This window comes from Athene noctua, chromosome Z, assembly GCF_965140245.1.
Source record: "Athene noctua chromosome Z, bAthNoc1.hap1.1, whole genome shotgun sequence".
Classification (NCBI taxonomy): Eukaryota; Metazoa; Chordata; class Aves; order Strigiformes; family Strigidae; genus Athene; species Athene noctua.
The window spans coordinates 46957685-46975077 of record NC_134077.1 but is presented as its reverse complement, the minus strand read 5'-3'; the positions used below and the strand labels follow the sequence as shown (position 1 = coordinate 46975077).

The 17393-nt window shown below is 50.1% G+C and overlaps 1 protein-coding gene across 3 annotated transcripts in view; it reads right to left on the bottom strand.

Annotated features, from left to right (window-relative positions):
* The window catches only part of PRRC1 (proline rich coiled-coil 1), a 33193-nt gene extending 26501 nt beyond the window's left edge, over positions 1-6692 (bottom strand). The window contains exons 1-2 of one of the 3 annotated variants that reach the window (XM_074931582.1): positions 6619-6692; positions 437-547 (exon numbers count right to left, since the gene is read on the bottom strand). In XM_074931582.1, the coding sequence (XP_074787683.1) occupies positions 437-527 (91 nt within the window). In that variant the 5' untranslated portion in view covers positions 528-547; positions 6619-6692. Of the gene's footprint in view, positions 1-436; positions 548-6438; positions 6544-6618 lie in introns of those variants that run through there. The other 2 variants (XM_074931581.1, XM_074931583.1) reach the window with 2 other exon arrangements.
* Between the last annotated feature and the right edge of the window lie 10701 nt (positions 6693-17393).

Below are 17393 nucleotides of genomic sequence, written 5' to 3'. Positions count from 1 at the left end.
GGTATATGGTGTTCAGATGAAAAAGCAAAGTGGTTTGATTACCATCTACAACATTAAAAACCAAGTGATTACCCAGGTTTACCATTATTCTCTATGAGACTGTAAATTTGTTTTGTTTTTAACTCCCTTCTGTGTTGCTCATCTAACTGTGTACTGTAGTGGGAGGTATTATTTCCCTGACCCCACATCCTTAAAAAACACAAATGCATCCACATGACTTCATTAAAAAGTTTCAAAATAAAAAAATGTTTAAAATACTTGGTGTGTAAGATGCATGTCAGACAAGAAGCAGACTTCCATGACTAAGAAACAATTTAAATTCTTCCAATTGGTCTGGAGAAGAGCACTGTAATTACACTGATTGCAACGTTTTTGGATGAACTGCTGTACTTCAAAAGACATGAATACACGTTACCAAGTTGCTAAGTTTCTGTACCTAATGACATGGGTGTAGCAGCAGCAGCCCCTGCTGTGCTTGGTGAGGGCGTGCCAGGTGGAGTTGTCTCTAGTACACTCTCCTCCATCATTTTCCTTCAGCTATGAAAAGCTGTGAGGTAAAAAAAAAACAAAACAAAAACAAAAAACAAAACCACAAAAAGTGTATCTTGAGAAACAAGGGAAAAGCTTTTAAATTAGAATGTAGAGGCCACAACACAGGGATTTACATTCGTGAACAGAGCAGGTAATTCAAATGCCAACTCTAGAAAAATGAAAAAATTGACTGTTCTCAAGTACATAATTATCCAGTAGGTCTCATGCATGTCTCCTGTATCTTCCCTTTATTTTTAGCTCTGTCATAATACCTCAAACTCCAAGCCTCTTTCTAAAAACCTTACTCTGTATGCCCAGTTAATGCTTCCAATATATACTCATAGAAAAGTAACCGCACACTGCAAAACCTACATCCCATTGCAAGAAAAACTTAACTACGGGGTGGTATGTTGCTGCATTACTGAGCTGTAGTAACTCACATAAGGAGGACCCATTACTTTCAGCACTGACACCTGACAAGATGCAAAATGTGGCAAGAGGCCAGAGAGAGCGGAAGCCTTCCAGCAGCAAAGAACCACCACTACCCAAGAAGCTGCAGCTCCCTCGGGCTCAGCAGATGCTCCTCAGCATCACGCCCGAATGCAAGCACCTTGCTGAACACCATGAACCGTGGCATACATGGCAGCCCAGGAGCCCTGAGTCTGCGACCAAAACTCCAACCTTGCCCACCTTAAAGCAGAAGCATTGTGGGGTCACCTAAACAAACCTTCACAAAAGGCAAATGAAACCAGCAGAAATTCACTTCCAATTGAATAAAATTACACTGTAATTAATTTACACTGAAGATGTTTTACAGTACAGGCACTTACTGTAAAATCCAAATACTATAATGCTCTGGTGACACCATCAGAAGTAATCAAAAACTTTGGCTTTTATTTCGAAGGTTATGTTGTAAGTATCTTTTAACAACTTTGGGTAAACCTTTAAAATATACTACTTCTAGAAAAGTAAAGCTGTATGCTTATTAAATTAATGTAAAAGGGCTTAGGAGAAGAAAAGGAGAGGGGAAAAAATTAAGACTTTCATGAACACCTAGAGATTTTTGCTCTTCAGAGCAGAGGCAGCTAACAAAAAACCCCCGCTTCCTCCCAAGTGTGGTAAAATCGACAGCAATGATTTGTACCGCTCCCTGAGGTAACAATTCAGAAGGAAATTTTAATAAAATAAAAATCCTGTATAATTAGATGCATGAAAAACAGACTCAAATAATTTCACCATATCAATTACATCAGCAGCGACTGAGAACTGCCAGCTTATTCCCTTCAACAATTTACAGAGCAAAAGGCTTAAATAATATGTGGAGTAAAAATACCCACACGTATACAGAAAGAAGTCCATTTACAAAAGAGGGGTATTCCTCTCTTAAAAAAAACAAAACCCAACAACCCAAACCAAGCCTCATTGCCTCGCTGTCATTTTAAATGCATATACAACTCTGAGATTTAATATGGAGGAAAAATTACTGTTGTTACCAAATTGAAAAATCCAGGAAGTAGGATGTCAGTAGTAGTCTCGATAGGCTTACAAAGAGTCTCAAAACAAATGAAAGCATTATAATCACATAGGAGAAACTGTACTCCCTCTGACAAACCAGTATACTTTGCATAGTGATTTGGGATTAAACGGTTTAGTCCAGCCTCAGAATGCAAGCAGGCACGGTTTCTGTGCAACACTCTCCATGAAAACTCTTATGGCAGAGGGATTTTAGGTTCCCTGTACCTCTTCAACTAATTTAAAAGCTTCTCTTCAAATGGGAAGAAAGGGTCAATAATTGCCTGGTCTGGGAACAGACTGTCCTTGCAGAATGTGTACACCTCATCATCCCTTTGAATGGTACTGCACAGTCTTCTGTTAAACTTCACTAAGTGAAAGAATCTACAATAAAATTCTGTCTTTTAATCAAGCTACAGGAATTTACATTGCTCCTCACAGAGTATTTTTAGAGACCACGTTTTTCCAATTATACAGTGCAAAGCAGGAAAGAATTTTCCATTGTGCACCTAAAGTAATCACTGGCCAAAACCTCCTAGAAACATTTAATCAAGGCTCTTTTAATCTGCTGCTCAGTTTCACCTAATGCCATGATCAAAAACTGCTGAGAGGTACTTGCTACTTGAAATAAATACTGCGGCCACGCAGAATGACTGAAAAAGTTCTACAGAGCAGATTTTGAAAAACTCCATGCAAAGCTTTTTCAAAGCTTCACAGAGCTATTAAAGCTGGGAGCTGGGGTGGGAGCTGGGGCGAAGGGAACAAACAACCTTCCCAAAAGTAACCTGATGTGGAAAGTCAGGAATTAGTGTAGAAATGTAAATAACGCTATAGTTTCTCTTCTCTATTAACTTTACAAAGAGAAAGCATTAAACAGAAACAGCAATCCCAAACACGCAAGAACAAGGGGGGCGGGGCGGCAAAAGGTGTAAAAATGATCCTACAGGATATATGGTTTAACACTTGAATATAAATAGCCTACCTGAAACCAATTATATGAGAGAAATAGAGAAGCACTGGGGTGGAAGAACACAGCAGGGAAAACCCCAAGCAATCCAGTCTTTAACAGTGTTCAGTCCTCAACAAAGTTTCCAATGAGAATTTCCAGCTTCCCTTAAGGGATTTGCAGGAAAAAAAGTTCTCCAGTAAGATCAGACTAAAAATCGTTAATGACTGCTGGGTGTGGAACTGATCTTTCTTTTCAGTGATTTTAAAAAAATAAAACGAGCAATAGTAGGAAGTCTTCACAGTCCAATCCACAAGCACATAATTTGCAGCAAGCAGCACCTCAAAAATTCAGCCTAACTTCAGTGACTTTTGGGCCTCCTTGCTAACTAGAGTATTTTGTATTAGGCAATTTAAGGACAAAAGAGCAGGCGAATTGAAGCAAGTGCAACTAGGTGAAAATAACAGCAGTACTGCCACCTAGTGATTTGTGAACATAAATCGATTTCACAAATTCGATAATCTTGCCCCACTTCGGTAGGAAAAAATCTTGGCTTATGCTTGTATGAAAATAAAAAACAAGGGATATGGAAAAGAGAATTACAGGAAAACACATTCTCAGTGATCAGCCATCCTTAAAATAACCCCTTTAAGAGGTAGAAGCATGAATTGTGTTAAGACTTCCACCAATTATTTGATTAAAAAACCCAAACCTTATCAGTACTAATGAAGTTACTATAGGAATTATGTTAAACCCCCCACATTACACAACAAATATAGAGTATACCCACAAGGTCTATCCCTGGCTGACTGGTAACTATATTTTACTGATTTTTCACCAGCTGAATCTCATCTATTAACCTAAAGCCAAGTCTCAGCCACTACACTCATTCACAAATGCAAGGCCTGTTTATACTGAAAGGAAAACCACACTAACATTCTGACTGAAAATATTAACAGGGCCTGCGTCAAAAGCAGGATTTGAAGACTAAAAGGCTGAACTAGAAAACTATTCCTCTTTAGACTTAAATTTAACAGGAAATAATTACATTTGCACTAATACTTCCCAATAACAACAACACAACACTTCAAAAGCATTCTTCAGATAATTACAACATAGAAACTCACCGGTAACAATAAAATTACCTACAAATGAAGATTAGCAAATTTCACACCAATAAAAGCACATTGTCTAGAAGCCAGCCATACTTCAGAGGTTATGACGCCATATTTTCAGTCATCTTTAATTAACCCCTTCTTGTATTTCAGTAGACATTCCTGGTAACAAAAAAAACCCAAACCTCAAAAAAACCATAGTATACTTAAGAACCCTAAGAGGCAAAACTACACTCTAAACAGATCCTAAAATGAAACAAAACCACTGCTGGAATACTAAATTCAAATACTACTGAACTTCTCACCTTTAATCATAATAGGCATAACTATTTTAACACACATTGTTAATGGTTAAGTACAAGCTGACAACTGTCCAGAATAAGGAGCAGTCATTTATTTATTTATTTGAACAAACCAATTGTTTGGAGCTCACCCCAGTGTAACAACCTCTTCGAATAAAATATTACATCCTAGCTTGCAGTAACTGGTAAGTCAGATTCACAGATACATGCTTCTATTCAACAGGAGGGAGTCAAAGGGAAAAAAAGCCCAAGAATTCATAAAGATGCAAACAAGAGAGACTAAAACCAGGATGACCAAGATAAAAGCAAGAAATAAAATTACAAAAGAAAAACCTTCAGACAGTAAAGATTGAGTGAAGCTGACAGCAATCAAAAAGACAGTGAAAATGAAAACCAAACCAAACCAAACCGGAGTTGAACTGCTGGTATATTAAAGTTTCAGCTGAAAAAGCCCTCACGTCGGTTTATTCCATTTTAGAAAGAGAGAGCACAAAGTCACAGATAACACTTCCTTCCAGCTCTGGTCTGTTAAATGCAGGCACGTCCCCGAGGAGAAAGGGATCTTCAGTTAATCACCTGTTGTTAAGTGACTTAGTTTAAAGTCTTAAAGAGAGGTAAAGAGGAGAAAAAAAAAAAAAAAAAAAAAAAAAAAAAGAGAACAGAACTCTCCTACGCCTGTTTTATATTCATAGCATAAATAACGTTGATCACAAAAACTGCATCACTTTTTCACCTTTCTTTTAAGGAAAAAAGTATTCTTCGGGCCTAACACTGTACCAAGCTAGCTCGAAAGAGCAGGTATGCCAGAAGGGGTTGGCCCTGTCTTGAGACTGGTGCAGAAATACAGGAAGTTTCACTCTTCTAAAAGCTTCCTTATCTCCCAGAACTATTTTGTTCCCCCATTCTTAATGCCACTGCCAACCCTTGGGATTTGTTCCAGACCACCGGTAGGTACCCTATCAAGAATTTATTTGTAAATATCACAAAGCTTATGTAGCTTCACAGACCACTTAGTTCCAGACCACGGAAGACCACAGTTAGAGAACTACTAACACACAGTGTTACATGACTCCATAAAACCATCAGAGAAACACGCATTCTACCAATTTGCACCAGTAGCTGTATCACCTTTTACACAACAGATCTCAGAGGCTCTTCCCCAAAAGAAGTAAAGCTTTTTTCATGTGACAATAAATCAATCATATAAATAGCAAACCACTTCAGCAATGCCTCCAGAGACATGACAATAACAAGTAAGCCTCCTGAAGCATCACTGCTATCAGATACTAACAGACCCTCGAGGGTGCAGATTTCCACTGCCAATCCTGCTAATTCAAGCTGAAACCACACAGGTTTACCAGGACCAGCATTTCCATCCCTAGCTGCAAGGCCCGACGCCTGGCACCCAAACTCTCTACGCAGGTGCCTGGAAGAAGCTCAGTCCCTCGGAGGGGGACTCACAAGAGCAGAACAACATACGTGACCTAGCAAGCAGGTACAAGGACCACCCAACCGGAAAGCCTAAGGGGTGCTGCTCCCTTCGTTCACTCGCACTGCCGAGGCGGCAAGGACGACTCTGAGGGGCGCTCACTGCCCGCCAACTCCCGCCCCTACAACAAAGCCCCGGAGCACGTTACTGTCAGCAGGGAGGACGCGAGCTACCGCTGCCCTTCAGAAGGGCAAAACGGTTCAGAAAAAGGGGAACAAGCCAGAACGCCCACAGCAGGGCCTGCAAAGCAGCTGTTCGCCAGGGCCGCGCGCCGCGAGGGGCCGACACCGCGCAGCCCCCGGCGGGCCGTCCGAGAGGGAGGTCTCGGGACGGCTCCCGGAGCTCGGCCCGCGGACCCTACACGCGCAAACACACGCGGTCGGGCCGGCCGCCGCCCCGCGGGGTCGCGGAGCGGCCCAGGCCGGCAGGCCGGGCCGAGCGGCCCGGATCCCGCCGACAGCCGCCGCCCACGGCCGGCAAACGCCTCAGCGGCACCCCTGCCCTCCGTGCCAGAGCACCCCCCGCCGCCCCCAGCCTCCGGACCTGCCCCGGCCGCTTCGGGCACCCAGCGGCAGCCTCCGACGCCCGGCAGCGCGGGCGGGCCGCCGCGGCGGGACGGCGCCGCCGCCCGGCCTCGCCCCGCCCGCCGGCCACGCCCTCCCCGCCGCCGGGCACGGCGGGTGCCGGCGCGTCCCCCCCGTCCGCCGCGGCACGCGGCCTCACCGAGCCCAAGCGCCAGAGCGCGCCGCCTCCCGCGCCGCGCCCCGGCTGCCCACGCGCGCCTGGCGGGCAAGCGGCGCGGCGCGGCGCCGCCGGCCACCCGCGGAGGCCCCGGGCCGGCTCCGCCGCCGCCTACAGCTCCCGGCAGCCCCGGCGGCGCCGCGACCGCGCTGCCACGTCGCCCGCGGCGCCGCCCGCGACGGCGCGGCCCCCCGCCCCCCGCGCCGCTGGCGCCCCGAGTCCCGCGGCGAGGCGGCGCCGCCCCGCGGCTCCCGCCCTGCCGCCGGCGGGCGGAGGGCGCCGCCTCTGCCACGTCCACGGGCGGCCGCGGGAGGGGCCGGGGCCGGGGCGGGCTCTGCCTGGCGGGGGGAGCCGCCCGACGCGTTTGCGCGTTGTGTCGCGCGCATGGCGGAGACCACCGAGTGCGTGAGCGTCAGCAGCCCTCTGACTGCTCTGTGTGGCTACCGGGGAGAGAAAATTACAAGACGGCCTTAAATTGGGCATCCTTAACAAGCCGTCAGGCTGCACCCTTTCCTCGATCGCTGACTGTGGGAATTTGTATCTTAGTTCCTTGTATTAAAGACCGAGGCAAAAAAACCTACCGAATGCCTTCGGTTTTGCTGCATCGCTGTTTGCCATCTTCATCCAGCACAGCCCAATGTTTTTCTCCTCTCGCTGCTGACATACTTAAGACCTTTCTGGTCTGCCAAAACATGCTGCCGTGTTTTAGCTGTCAGATGTGTTTGTTTCCCTCTCTCCAGAAAAGTATTTTAAATAAAAAATACGAGGTGTTCACTTCTGGGGAATGAAAGCTGTAGGCTCGTGTCCTTTTCGTGGCTGTATCTCCATCAGGATTTTGGTTGTGCTTTTGTAGTTGTTCCTAGGCTGAGAGTGGGAGACAAATCTTCTGGGGTATAGAGTCAAGTCACCTTCCCCTCTTCATCTGTGCTTTGAGAGGTACATCAGCGTGCAGTGGGAAGGCCCTCCAGGACAGCAATCTTGCCCGGCTGACGTGACGTATCTAATTAACCAGCAGCCTAAACTAACAGGAGGATCAGACAGCTCTGCATCCTAGTGATTCATGTTCAACCGCTGCCTTAATCCCTTCTGTTGAACAGAGATGTAACGCTCGCAGCTGACACTGGCTGCTCATTTTCGTGTCAGAATAAGAAAATCCAGTATCAGACTTCGATGCCTGGCACTGGTGTACACTAGACATGTCAAGCCTCACGTGAGGGAATCACTGAACTGGCTCCCACCTGGCTTTTAATTTCTGAGAAGCGGTGGAAGGAAGACATTTAGGGAGAGGGCGATTTCACCAGAGGCTGGTTGAAAAGCAGGTAAAGCACCAAGTATGTTCTTGACCTCTCAGGTCCCAGATTAGTTTTATTCCTCTCACTCCAAAAATGAGTCTAGCCTACTTTGGGATCTGTGTTCAGGATTCCCAAAGGAACCTAGAGGAGATAGGCACAGAGCTCCCAAAATAGTCAGTTTATTCAAACAGAATTGCTGCTGAAACCAAGTGGTGCTCTGGCCCTGCTTCTTTCCCGATTTCAGTGTGATTGTCACGGTGCCTAACTCAGTTCAGTCATTAACCAAACCAGCACTGGCCCCGCTGAGGTAACCAGTCAGAAGGACATTCATTTGTTTGTGCGCTGCTTGCAGGAGAAAAAGCGTTTTTTCAAGAGCGTTTGGTCTTAGGCTGCCACTTGTATTTGTTCTGTGTTTAGGTGTATCTGATGTGGGCTGGTTTTACCCTCAAACCTGGCTGGTTAGAATCTGGGATAAATACGTAAGAAAAAAAGAGGTTTCTTTATACTGCAATCTTCTGAAGGGAGAATTTACTCTTTAGAGCGCTTTGTAATTGACCGGGTTTGTTTGGACAGGTTTCTGGTACACCCCTGTTGATAGTTCAGCACAAAATTACCTTCGGGTTTAATTACCTTCGGGTTTAGTTATGTGATGAATCTTCTTTAACGTTCATCGCGATTTGAGAGCAAAACCATTACAGACGTGGAAAGAATTATCACAGAATCATAGAATCATTCAGGTTGGAAAAGACCCTTGGGCTCATTGAGTCCAACCATTGGCCCTACGCTACAAAGTTCTCCCCTACACCATATCCCCCAACATCTCATCTAAAGCACCCTTAAACACATCCCTTAGAACATGTGTCACTATCGCTGTGCAAAGTTTATTTAGACTTTATTTAGACTTTATTTATAAAAGTTTATTTAAGTTTAATATAATATAATTTATTTAATTTTATTTAAGTTTTAATTTTATTTAAGTTTATTTATAAAAGTTTATTTAGACTTTATTTATAAACTGCAAAGTTTACTTAGAAAACGTGTTCTGAGATCTGAAAGTAGTGCAACCCCACTAAAGTGGGGTTGATGAATATTGATGAAAACTATTTTTCATCGTTATGGCACACAGGACAGTTATGACTCCATGGTCAAATTTGCTGCATAGGCATCAAGCTGTGGTGCACAAATCTTCCTATCTTTTTCTGGATATAGCTTAAATAATGTGTGGACATGCTTCCACAATTTTGGACTGAAAAATGACTCACAATGTGAAGGATTGCTGTTCCCAGTGGCCTTTCGTTAGGTTCTCTTCCAGATTTATGGTTTTTTTCCCTTGTATTTTGACAATGTGTAGCTTCGTGGTCTTCTGTCTGGTATATATGCTTCTCATGACCTTGCATGGTTTCTTTTATTTGGGCATTTAATAAATACTGGATTTAAAATGCAGCATAACAGTGTTAAAAGCTTAATTGTCCGTTTCACTCATCAATCCGTAGGTAGTAAAACCAAACAGAATGGTTCAAGTTCATCATCATCAAGTATCAGCCCAATGTTTTCCTCTGCTCGCTGTTGACGTACTTAAAAAGACCTTTCTTGTTGTCTGACACGACCCTGGCCAGTTCCAACTCTCGCTGAGCTTTGGCCTCTTCTGCCATGGGGACCTGAGTCTTCCTGTGGAGCCCGGCAGCAGCTCCTGTGCCGAACCCAGCAGCTGCCTTCTGGGCCTTCCCCGTCTTGCATGGTTGGCTTGGCTGCAGAAGGGGTCACGGGGCAGTGTGTGAGAGGAGGGCAAAGGGCCCTGGGGAGCAGGAGGAATATGCGTTGCCATTTCAGCCGGGTTCACTCGAAGCAGAGAGGAGCTGTGCTGGGGGAAGTCCTGCAGAGAGTGAGCAATAGGGACGGGAAGTGAGGGTGGTGGTGAGGGCTCTCATGGGAATTGATGGTGCCCATCTGCTGAAGAGGGGTCCTTCCCAAGCAGAGGAGGAGAAATGCGAGTGCCAGGGTTGGATCTGGAAGAGCAGGAAGAAAGCCTGTGCTCAAGGGCAGCAACATCTCCGTCCTTCTCGGCTCGTGTCCGCCTGAGTGAGGGAGGGGAAAGAGGGTCCAGCAAGACCAGAGAGTGCGGCTCAGTGGCACTCGCTCGGTGCAAAGAGACCTTTCAGGTCCATAGGGCCAGGCACCGTGGCACCTTGCTGAAGGGAAAGGGGCCCTGCAAGAGCAGGGGGCAAAGACCCACGGCGCTGTGCTCTGGGGAGGGGTGCGCTCAGAGAGCACAGGTGAAGCCCCACACAGTCAAAACAGGGCAACGAGGCAGTGCAAGACCACAGGGAGAAGCCCCATGTTGCTCCCCTAAGGACAAGGAGAGGAAAGGGTGGGCACAGCCCCGGGAGAAGAGGGAGAAAGCAGCACGGGGAGGGGTGGGGGGTAGCAGTGCCACCTGCGCTGTTAGTAACACAGACTTTTTCTGCAGTTTTCTGGACTTTATTTTCTTTTACTCATAATCCTTAGACTTAGAGGGCCAGAAGCCCTTGAGGGCCAGTGCCTGCCCCAGCTGCTGGCCCAGCCCTGGTTTTGGCAGCACCTGGGGCATTCCTCTAGTGCTGCCGGTGGTGTGGCCTCTTTTTGGCTGGAGAAGAGGCCTTGGGGCTGCCAGCCTTCCTTTCTCGGGGTTGCCGTGGTCCCTCAGGGGAGCGACTCCTGCCCTGGCTGGAAGTAGACGGACGTGCTGTGGTCTCCTCGGGCTCCTCCTGGGGCTCTTCTTGTTCCTCGGGGATAGGAACCGGGGCCGAGGGAGGGCTGCCGGGATGCCCCCAAGGGGCAGCTGCTGAGGTGCTGGGGAGGTCTGCGCTGGTTCCTTCAGGGCTGCCAGAGGGGGCCGGGCCAGGTGTGGGAGACCCTTCTCGGGAGGCAGCAGGACCGGGAGCAGCCACAGGGCTGCCCCCCCACCTCCCGGCAGCGTGGCCGTCCTCCAGGCCCAGCAGACGGCGGGCGTCCCCGCTGCACCGCTGCACGGCGACCGACGCCAATAAGCTGGTGCACAAAGGTCGCCGCGTGGTTTTGGAGGGAGGCCCCCAGCAGCTGGACCAGTAGGTCTTCATCCAGCCCAAAGAGGACCAGGAGGGGCACAACGAGGTCCTCCACTATGTCTGCCAATGAACGCTGGTTCCCAAAAATCCGTCCCAGCTCCTGACGCACCCAGGGCAGGAGAGACTGGAGGAGAGCTGGGTGGTCCCGGAAAAGGGATGCCCAGGTGCTGGGCTGCACGCCGCCGGGAGGAGCCCTGGGCACCATCCCCACAGGCGGCTCTTCTCTTGCTTCAGGGCTGCGGGCAGCTGGACGGCCAGCAGGAGCTCCTACTGCCTGGCGGTCGACGACGGATGATGCTGCAGATGGTGTGATCACATACTCCTCAAAGTCATCGTCCACCCACACCGAGTGCAAGACGGAGGTGATGCTCCTCTTGCAGAGGGGGCATACAGGCTTGGTGTCAGCCCACTGCAGGATGCAGTTGTAACAGGACTGGTGCAGACATGGCATCACGTAGCTGGCCTCCTCCCAGCGTTCCAGGCAGATGGGGCAGCGGCTGTCCAGCTCCATGCCCATCCTCTGCATGTGCTGCGGTGGGCTGGGGGGAGCTGGGGATGATGAACTGCTCCCTCTCACTGGTGCTGCAGCAGCTGGTGTCATGCTAGAAAAGGAAGAGGGGCCACAGTCAGTGGCTGGTCCAGGGAGGTATGGAAGAAACGCCCAGGTCTCTCAAGAGGAAAACCCTCCCGGCTCCTCAGGGTGAGGTGTCCCCGCCCAGCTCACCTCTGCTCCTGCGAGGATGACTCTGGGTGCCTCAGCAGGGCCGGGGAAAATCCTTTGACGGCTCTGAGGTCGGGCATGGAGAGCTGCAATGAACTCCCTGAGCACGACGCTAGCAGCAAAGTCCTTGCTCAATGCTCCAGCTTCACGACCTCGCTCAGGTGGAGTCCAGGCATGAGCCAGCTGGGTGAGACTCGCGCCCAAATTTAAGCAGTGAGGGACGTCTCCCCATCTCCACGACTTCTCAAAGATTATGGAGAGAGACCTCACAATGACGTCAGCCAGCTCTCCTAACACCCTCGGGTGGACAACGCCAGGGCACTACTTACTTCCTTTTCTCTGTTTGCTTGGTATAACCAACATGAAGTTATTAGAACAGATTCCTTACACAACTCAGACACTTTCACAGGACCACAGAAAGTTTGGAAGGCTGGAAGGGAGCGATGGATGTCGTCTCGTCAAGGCCGCCTGCTCCAGCAGAGGCAGCAGAGGCTAAGCTAGAGCTGCTTAGCCAGGATCACGACCAGACTGCTCTTCAGTGTCCCTTCTCCTGTCACCGGGCACCCCCAGGAGGAGTCTGGCTCCCGCTTCTCTGCAGCCTCCTTCGGGCCTTTTCATAGATTGGTCAGATCCCCTCCGAGCCTTCTCTTCACCAGGCTAAACAGTCCCACCTGGGGGACTCAGCCTTTCCTCAGAGGAGAGATGCTCCCGTGCCTTAATCACCTTCATGGCCCTTTGCTGGACTCTCTCCAGTATGTGCGCCTCTCTCTTGTTCTGGGAGCCCAGAACCGGACACAGTGCTCCAGGGGTGGCATCACCAGTGCCAAGGAGAGAGGAAGGATCACCCTTCCTTGACCTGCTGGCAAAGCTCCTAATGCAGCCCAGGACACCGTTAGTGTTCCCTGTGGCCAGGGCACACGGTTGGCCCATGATCAAGTCGGTGTCCACCAGGACCTCCAGGGCTGCTTCTGCAAAGCTGCTTTCCAGGCCAGGCCGCCCGCCGCATGTGCTGGTGCCTGGGCTTGTCCCTCCACAGGTGCAGGACGCTGCGCTTCCCCTGGGTGGACTTCCTGGGGATCCTGCTTTGGCAGGGCACGACCCTAGGTATTAAAGAATGACAGGTATTAATGTGTGACACAATTTGTATAGTTTTGCTTTTATCTTTTTTGTGACAGGTCTGACAAGCAATCAGGTTTTCAGAGTCCGTGGCAATTTACAGCTGGAACTACACTGCATTTAATTCTGGTGTGAACTTCTCTGTGAGGACGTTAGCATAAAGACAGTTAAAGGAGGAGTACTTTGCTACGGTGAGAGCACTAGTGAGACTAGAAGTGAGCCAGTGATCGTGTAGACCCCAAAATAGGGCGTGTAGTTTGTGTGTACGCATCTCTGAAAATATGTGTACAGTCCTGTGCCCGTTTGGAGCTAGACGGGTTCAAAGGGCCGACCAGTCACCTGTGTATGGCTGCTGGCAGGGCAAAAGACACAGTTTCTGAAAGCGTCACTTTGGCTGTTGGGGTAAAGTAGCGGGATTCTGTTCCTGTTGCTTTTGCCATTGTCGTTGGTTATATTTCTATCAGACTCCATACCTGGAATTTACTTGTCACTACAAGAACCTTATGTCCTTGGAAGGAGATGTCTGCTAACCTTCTAAGTATGGTTAGTTTTGTTTCAGCTGTAAACTGGAAACGTGCATGCTCACAATGGGTCTGTATTCATGACTTACGTGAACACTGATGCAGAAAAGCAAGGTGACTGCAGAAATCAGTTCGTCACGGTGCCGGTCTGTAGAAGGGCAGGGTACACTGTCGTTCTGATTCTCACAGACAAAGGAAAATCATGCAGGAAATTTCCGCGTCTGGTGTGACCTTCTCTGTAAGGAAGTTAGCATAAAGACAGTCAAACTAGGCAGACACGTGGCTCAGCGTGTACCCATTCCTGTATGACCGCATCTTATTTCTGAACCCTTTTCTGCTAGCAGGTCTGCAAAATGCCTGACCTAGTGGCTAGCAGGCAAGTCATTTTTTGCAGTGGGAGGAGGAACGCTTCACTACAATGAGTACTGAAGAGACTAGAAGGGGGTCAGTGATAGCAGCCAGGAGCAAATACTTAGGCAAGGGCATCAGACAAAGGCAAGCTAACAGTGAGAGTTTTGCAGCACACTCACCCAGCAGTTTGCGGCTCAGAGACTTGCAGACTGTGCCTTTACATCTGGTCGCCCTCCAACGTGCTTTTCTTTCCAGGGCAGAGAACAGCACCGAGTCGTGAGTCCACGCAGGAGGAGAGATTTGGGCGCCGCCGTAGAGAGGCTGCACCGGGCAGCGCAGGCTGGTAGGAGAGCAGAGCCCCTGGACGTGGGGGCAGAGGGTGCGGTGACAGCAGGACAGGCCGGGGGGGATGAGCGATGGCGTACGGGCTGGCCCTGCAGAGCCCCTGGCTGGAAACATCTGCCCCGGGACCGGCTGCTGAGGTGCAGGCTGAGGCTACTGAGAGCCTTCTGGCTGACTTGTGGGCTGGCACGTGCCCCCGCTGCTGGCCCAGCCCTGGCTTCGGCAGCTCCCGGGGCCTGGTCTTAGTTTGGCCCCCGGGGTGGTCTCTTGGGCGGCTGCGAAGAGCCGCGGGAGCTGCCGGCCCTCCTCTTCGGGGCTCTCCGTCTCCCCCCCCGTGAGCGGTCCCTGCCGCGTCTGGGAGCGGAGGGGCCTGCCACAGCCTCCCCCGAATCCTCCTGCGCCTCTTCCCGCTCCCCGTGTGTTGGGACGGGGGCGTCCGGGGGGCTGCCGGGACCCCCGCGAAGAGCAGCGCTTGGTGTTCCGGGGCGCTCCTCTTCACGGGCCTCAGCCGGGCTGCCAGAGGGGGCTGGGCCAGGGGCAGGAGAGTCCCTTCGGGAGGCAGCAGGACGAGCGGGGCTGCCCTCCCGCTCCTGGGCAGCGTGGCCGTCCTCGAGGCCCAGCAGGCGGTGGGCCTCCCCGCTGCAGCGCTGCACGACGACATGGATGAGCTGCCGTACGAATGCGGCCGCGCGATCCTGGAGGCAGGCCTCCATCATCCGGACGAGGACGTCTTCGTCCAGCCCAAACAAGCCCAGGAGCGCCAGGGTGAGCTCCTCCAGCACAGCCGCTGTGGAAGGCTCCTCCGCAAAGATCAGCCCCAGCTGCTCTCGCAGCCAGGGCAGAAAGCGCTGGAGGAGCGCTGGGTGGTCATCAAAAAGGGACGCCCAGGTGTCAGGCTGGAGACCACCCAGAGGAGCCCTGGGCACCGGCTCCTCCGCCAGCGGCTGGGGTGTTACAGGGCGAGGGAGGCTGCGGGTGCCTGCCTGCCTGGGCACTCCTCCTGCCCGGCGAGTGCCAGCTGACGCTGCTGCCAGCCCGGATGGTGTGATGACGACCTCTTCGAAGTCGTCATCTGCCCGCACCGAGTGCACGATGGACTGCACTCGCCTCTTGCAGAGGGGGCACTCGGGCTTGCTTTCAGCCCACCGCAGGATGCAGCGGTAGCAGAACTGGTGGAGGCATGGCAGGACATAGGCAGCGTCGTCCCAGCTGTCCAGGCAGATGGGACAGCGACTGCCTGGCTCCGTGGCCATGCTCTCCACCTGCTGCGGTGAGCCGGGAGGGAGCTGGGGATGGTGAACTGCTCCCTCTCTGTGGTGATGCAGCAGCCGGTGTCACGCTACAAAAGGAAGGGAGGCCGCGGTCAGTGGCTGGCCCAAGGACGGGTGGAAGAAACGCCCAGGTCCCTCAAGAAGGAAACCCTCCCGGCTCCCCAGGGTGAGGTGTCCCCTCACAGCTCACCTCTGCTGCTGCTGCGAGCAAGCCTCCTGTGTGCCCCGGCTGCCTGCACCTGGCAGGGCCGGGGAAAATCCTCTGACGGCTCTGGGGTCAGGCAAGCAGGAATACTCCGCAGCCAGACCACCAGCACCAACGCCTCGCTCAACACTCCAGCCTTGCGACCTGCTCAGCTGGAGCACGGGCACGAACCAGCCAGGTGGGCCTCGGCGCCCGGGTACTAGCAGCGAGGAACGCCGTGTCACAATCCGTCGCTCGGTGACATCAGAGCCCGGTAGAACAGGACCCATCGCCCGGGGACTCTGTGATATCAGAGCCCGTCTCTCGGGGTGATATCAGAACCCATCTGCTTGGCGACATCACAACGGGCCATCCTCACCCATGGCACTCATCCCAGCCACGCTGACTCCCCGGCGCCTGCGTCTGGGGTCACCGCAGCACCCCTGCCCGCTCCGTCCCCCGTCTCTCGTCCTTGTGCTCGGCATTGGTGTTTCACGCCAGTCACCGAGGCCTCGGCCGTGTCTTCCCAGGACCCCGCCAGCTCGCTCTGGCCCTGGCAGATGTCCCCAGGCACTTATGGCAAGAGGGTTCACGCAGTAACATGGTCCCACGGGTTCTCTCCACACCCAAATACTCTGGCCAGCCCTCTTTGCTCTCCTGCTTCCTCCCACAGGCAGGTGGGCAGAGGCAGCACTTGGCTTGCTCTGCCAGGTTTCTCCTGTCCTTATCTTCTTCCCGTCCAAACCATTCTGTTTCCATGAGTAGTTCTTATTGCTAATCTCTCATCCTTGATTAAACTATTATAGTAAACAATTTCCCACAGCAGGTATCTCCAGCCAGTGTTTTGGATTCATCCTAGGGGGTCAGAGTTAGGAACCAGAAATTACAATGCTACCGCCTTCTATACTGTCCTTGTATTTCGGTTACTGACTTGTTCATGGTTAATCGAAGGCTATTATCCTACTGAAAAATGGAAATAAATGCCTTGCTTTTGGCGACTCAGGTCTCCACCTTTCCCAACTAAATCTTTTAATCATTCAAGAGACAGTCTTGAAAGCATTGCCCCGTTTATGGTATTAATTCCTCCTGCAGGTACAGACAGTAATTATAGAAGTTCGTCAGTTCAAAATCAGCCTCGATTTTCTGCAAAGCATCTCATAAACCACTTGCTTTCTATAAGAGAGAAAATACGTTACTTGGTGATCCAGTATGGACAAGGATAGCATTTTTTTATATTTCCCATGCAATTTCAAGATCCATCCTAAGCAAATGAAAAACAAACCAAAAAATTTCAAAGCATTTCCCATCTTTCATTAGCAATTTTATTACATTTTAACCTACATGTATGTGAAGTGAAATAAAAGGTAGTGAAGGGCAGAATGACGAACATCGGTCATCTTTGGAAAATATATATATTTTCACAACAAAACACGTTTTTGTTACAGCTAAGAAAAAAGCTAGGCGTACTTGATAGGTTTTCTTAAAAAATATATTACAGTTCAGTCATATCAAAGTGAAGGTTTGTGGGCTAAAAACCTGAAGATAGAAGAGTTAGGTTCAGTGCTCTAGCACTAGTATGTGTGTACCAAATGACAAGATCTTCTGTCCAGTAATTAATGAACATGCATCCATTTGTTTTCAGTCATTTAAACTACTATATATACAATCTTTACTATAAAGCATTTTTGTCGAAATTAGCTCTCTATTATTCAGTCTGGACTTTAGAACTTCAGTATGAGGATTATTATTTGGACACATATCTAATAAAAAATTCAATTGTAGTCACAGTACATGTAAAATCCAATATATTTTGACTAACACATTCCCTACTCTTGATTTTGTTTTATCCTAGCTTCACTTCAATATTAACTCGACT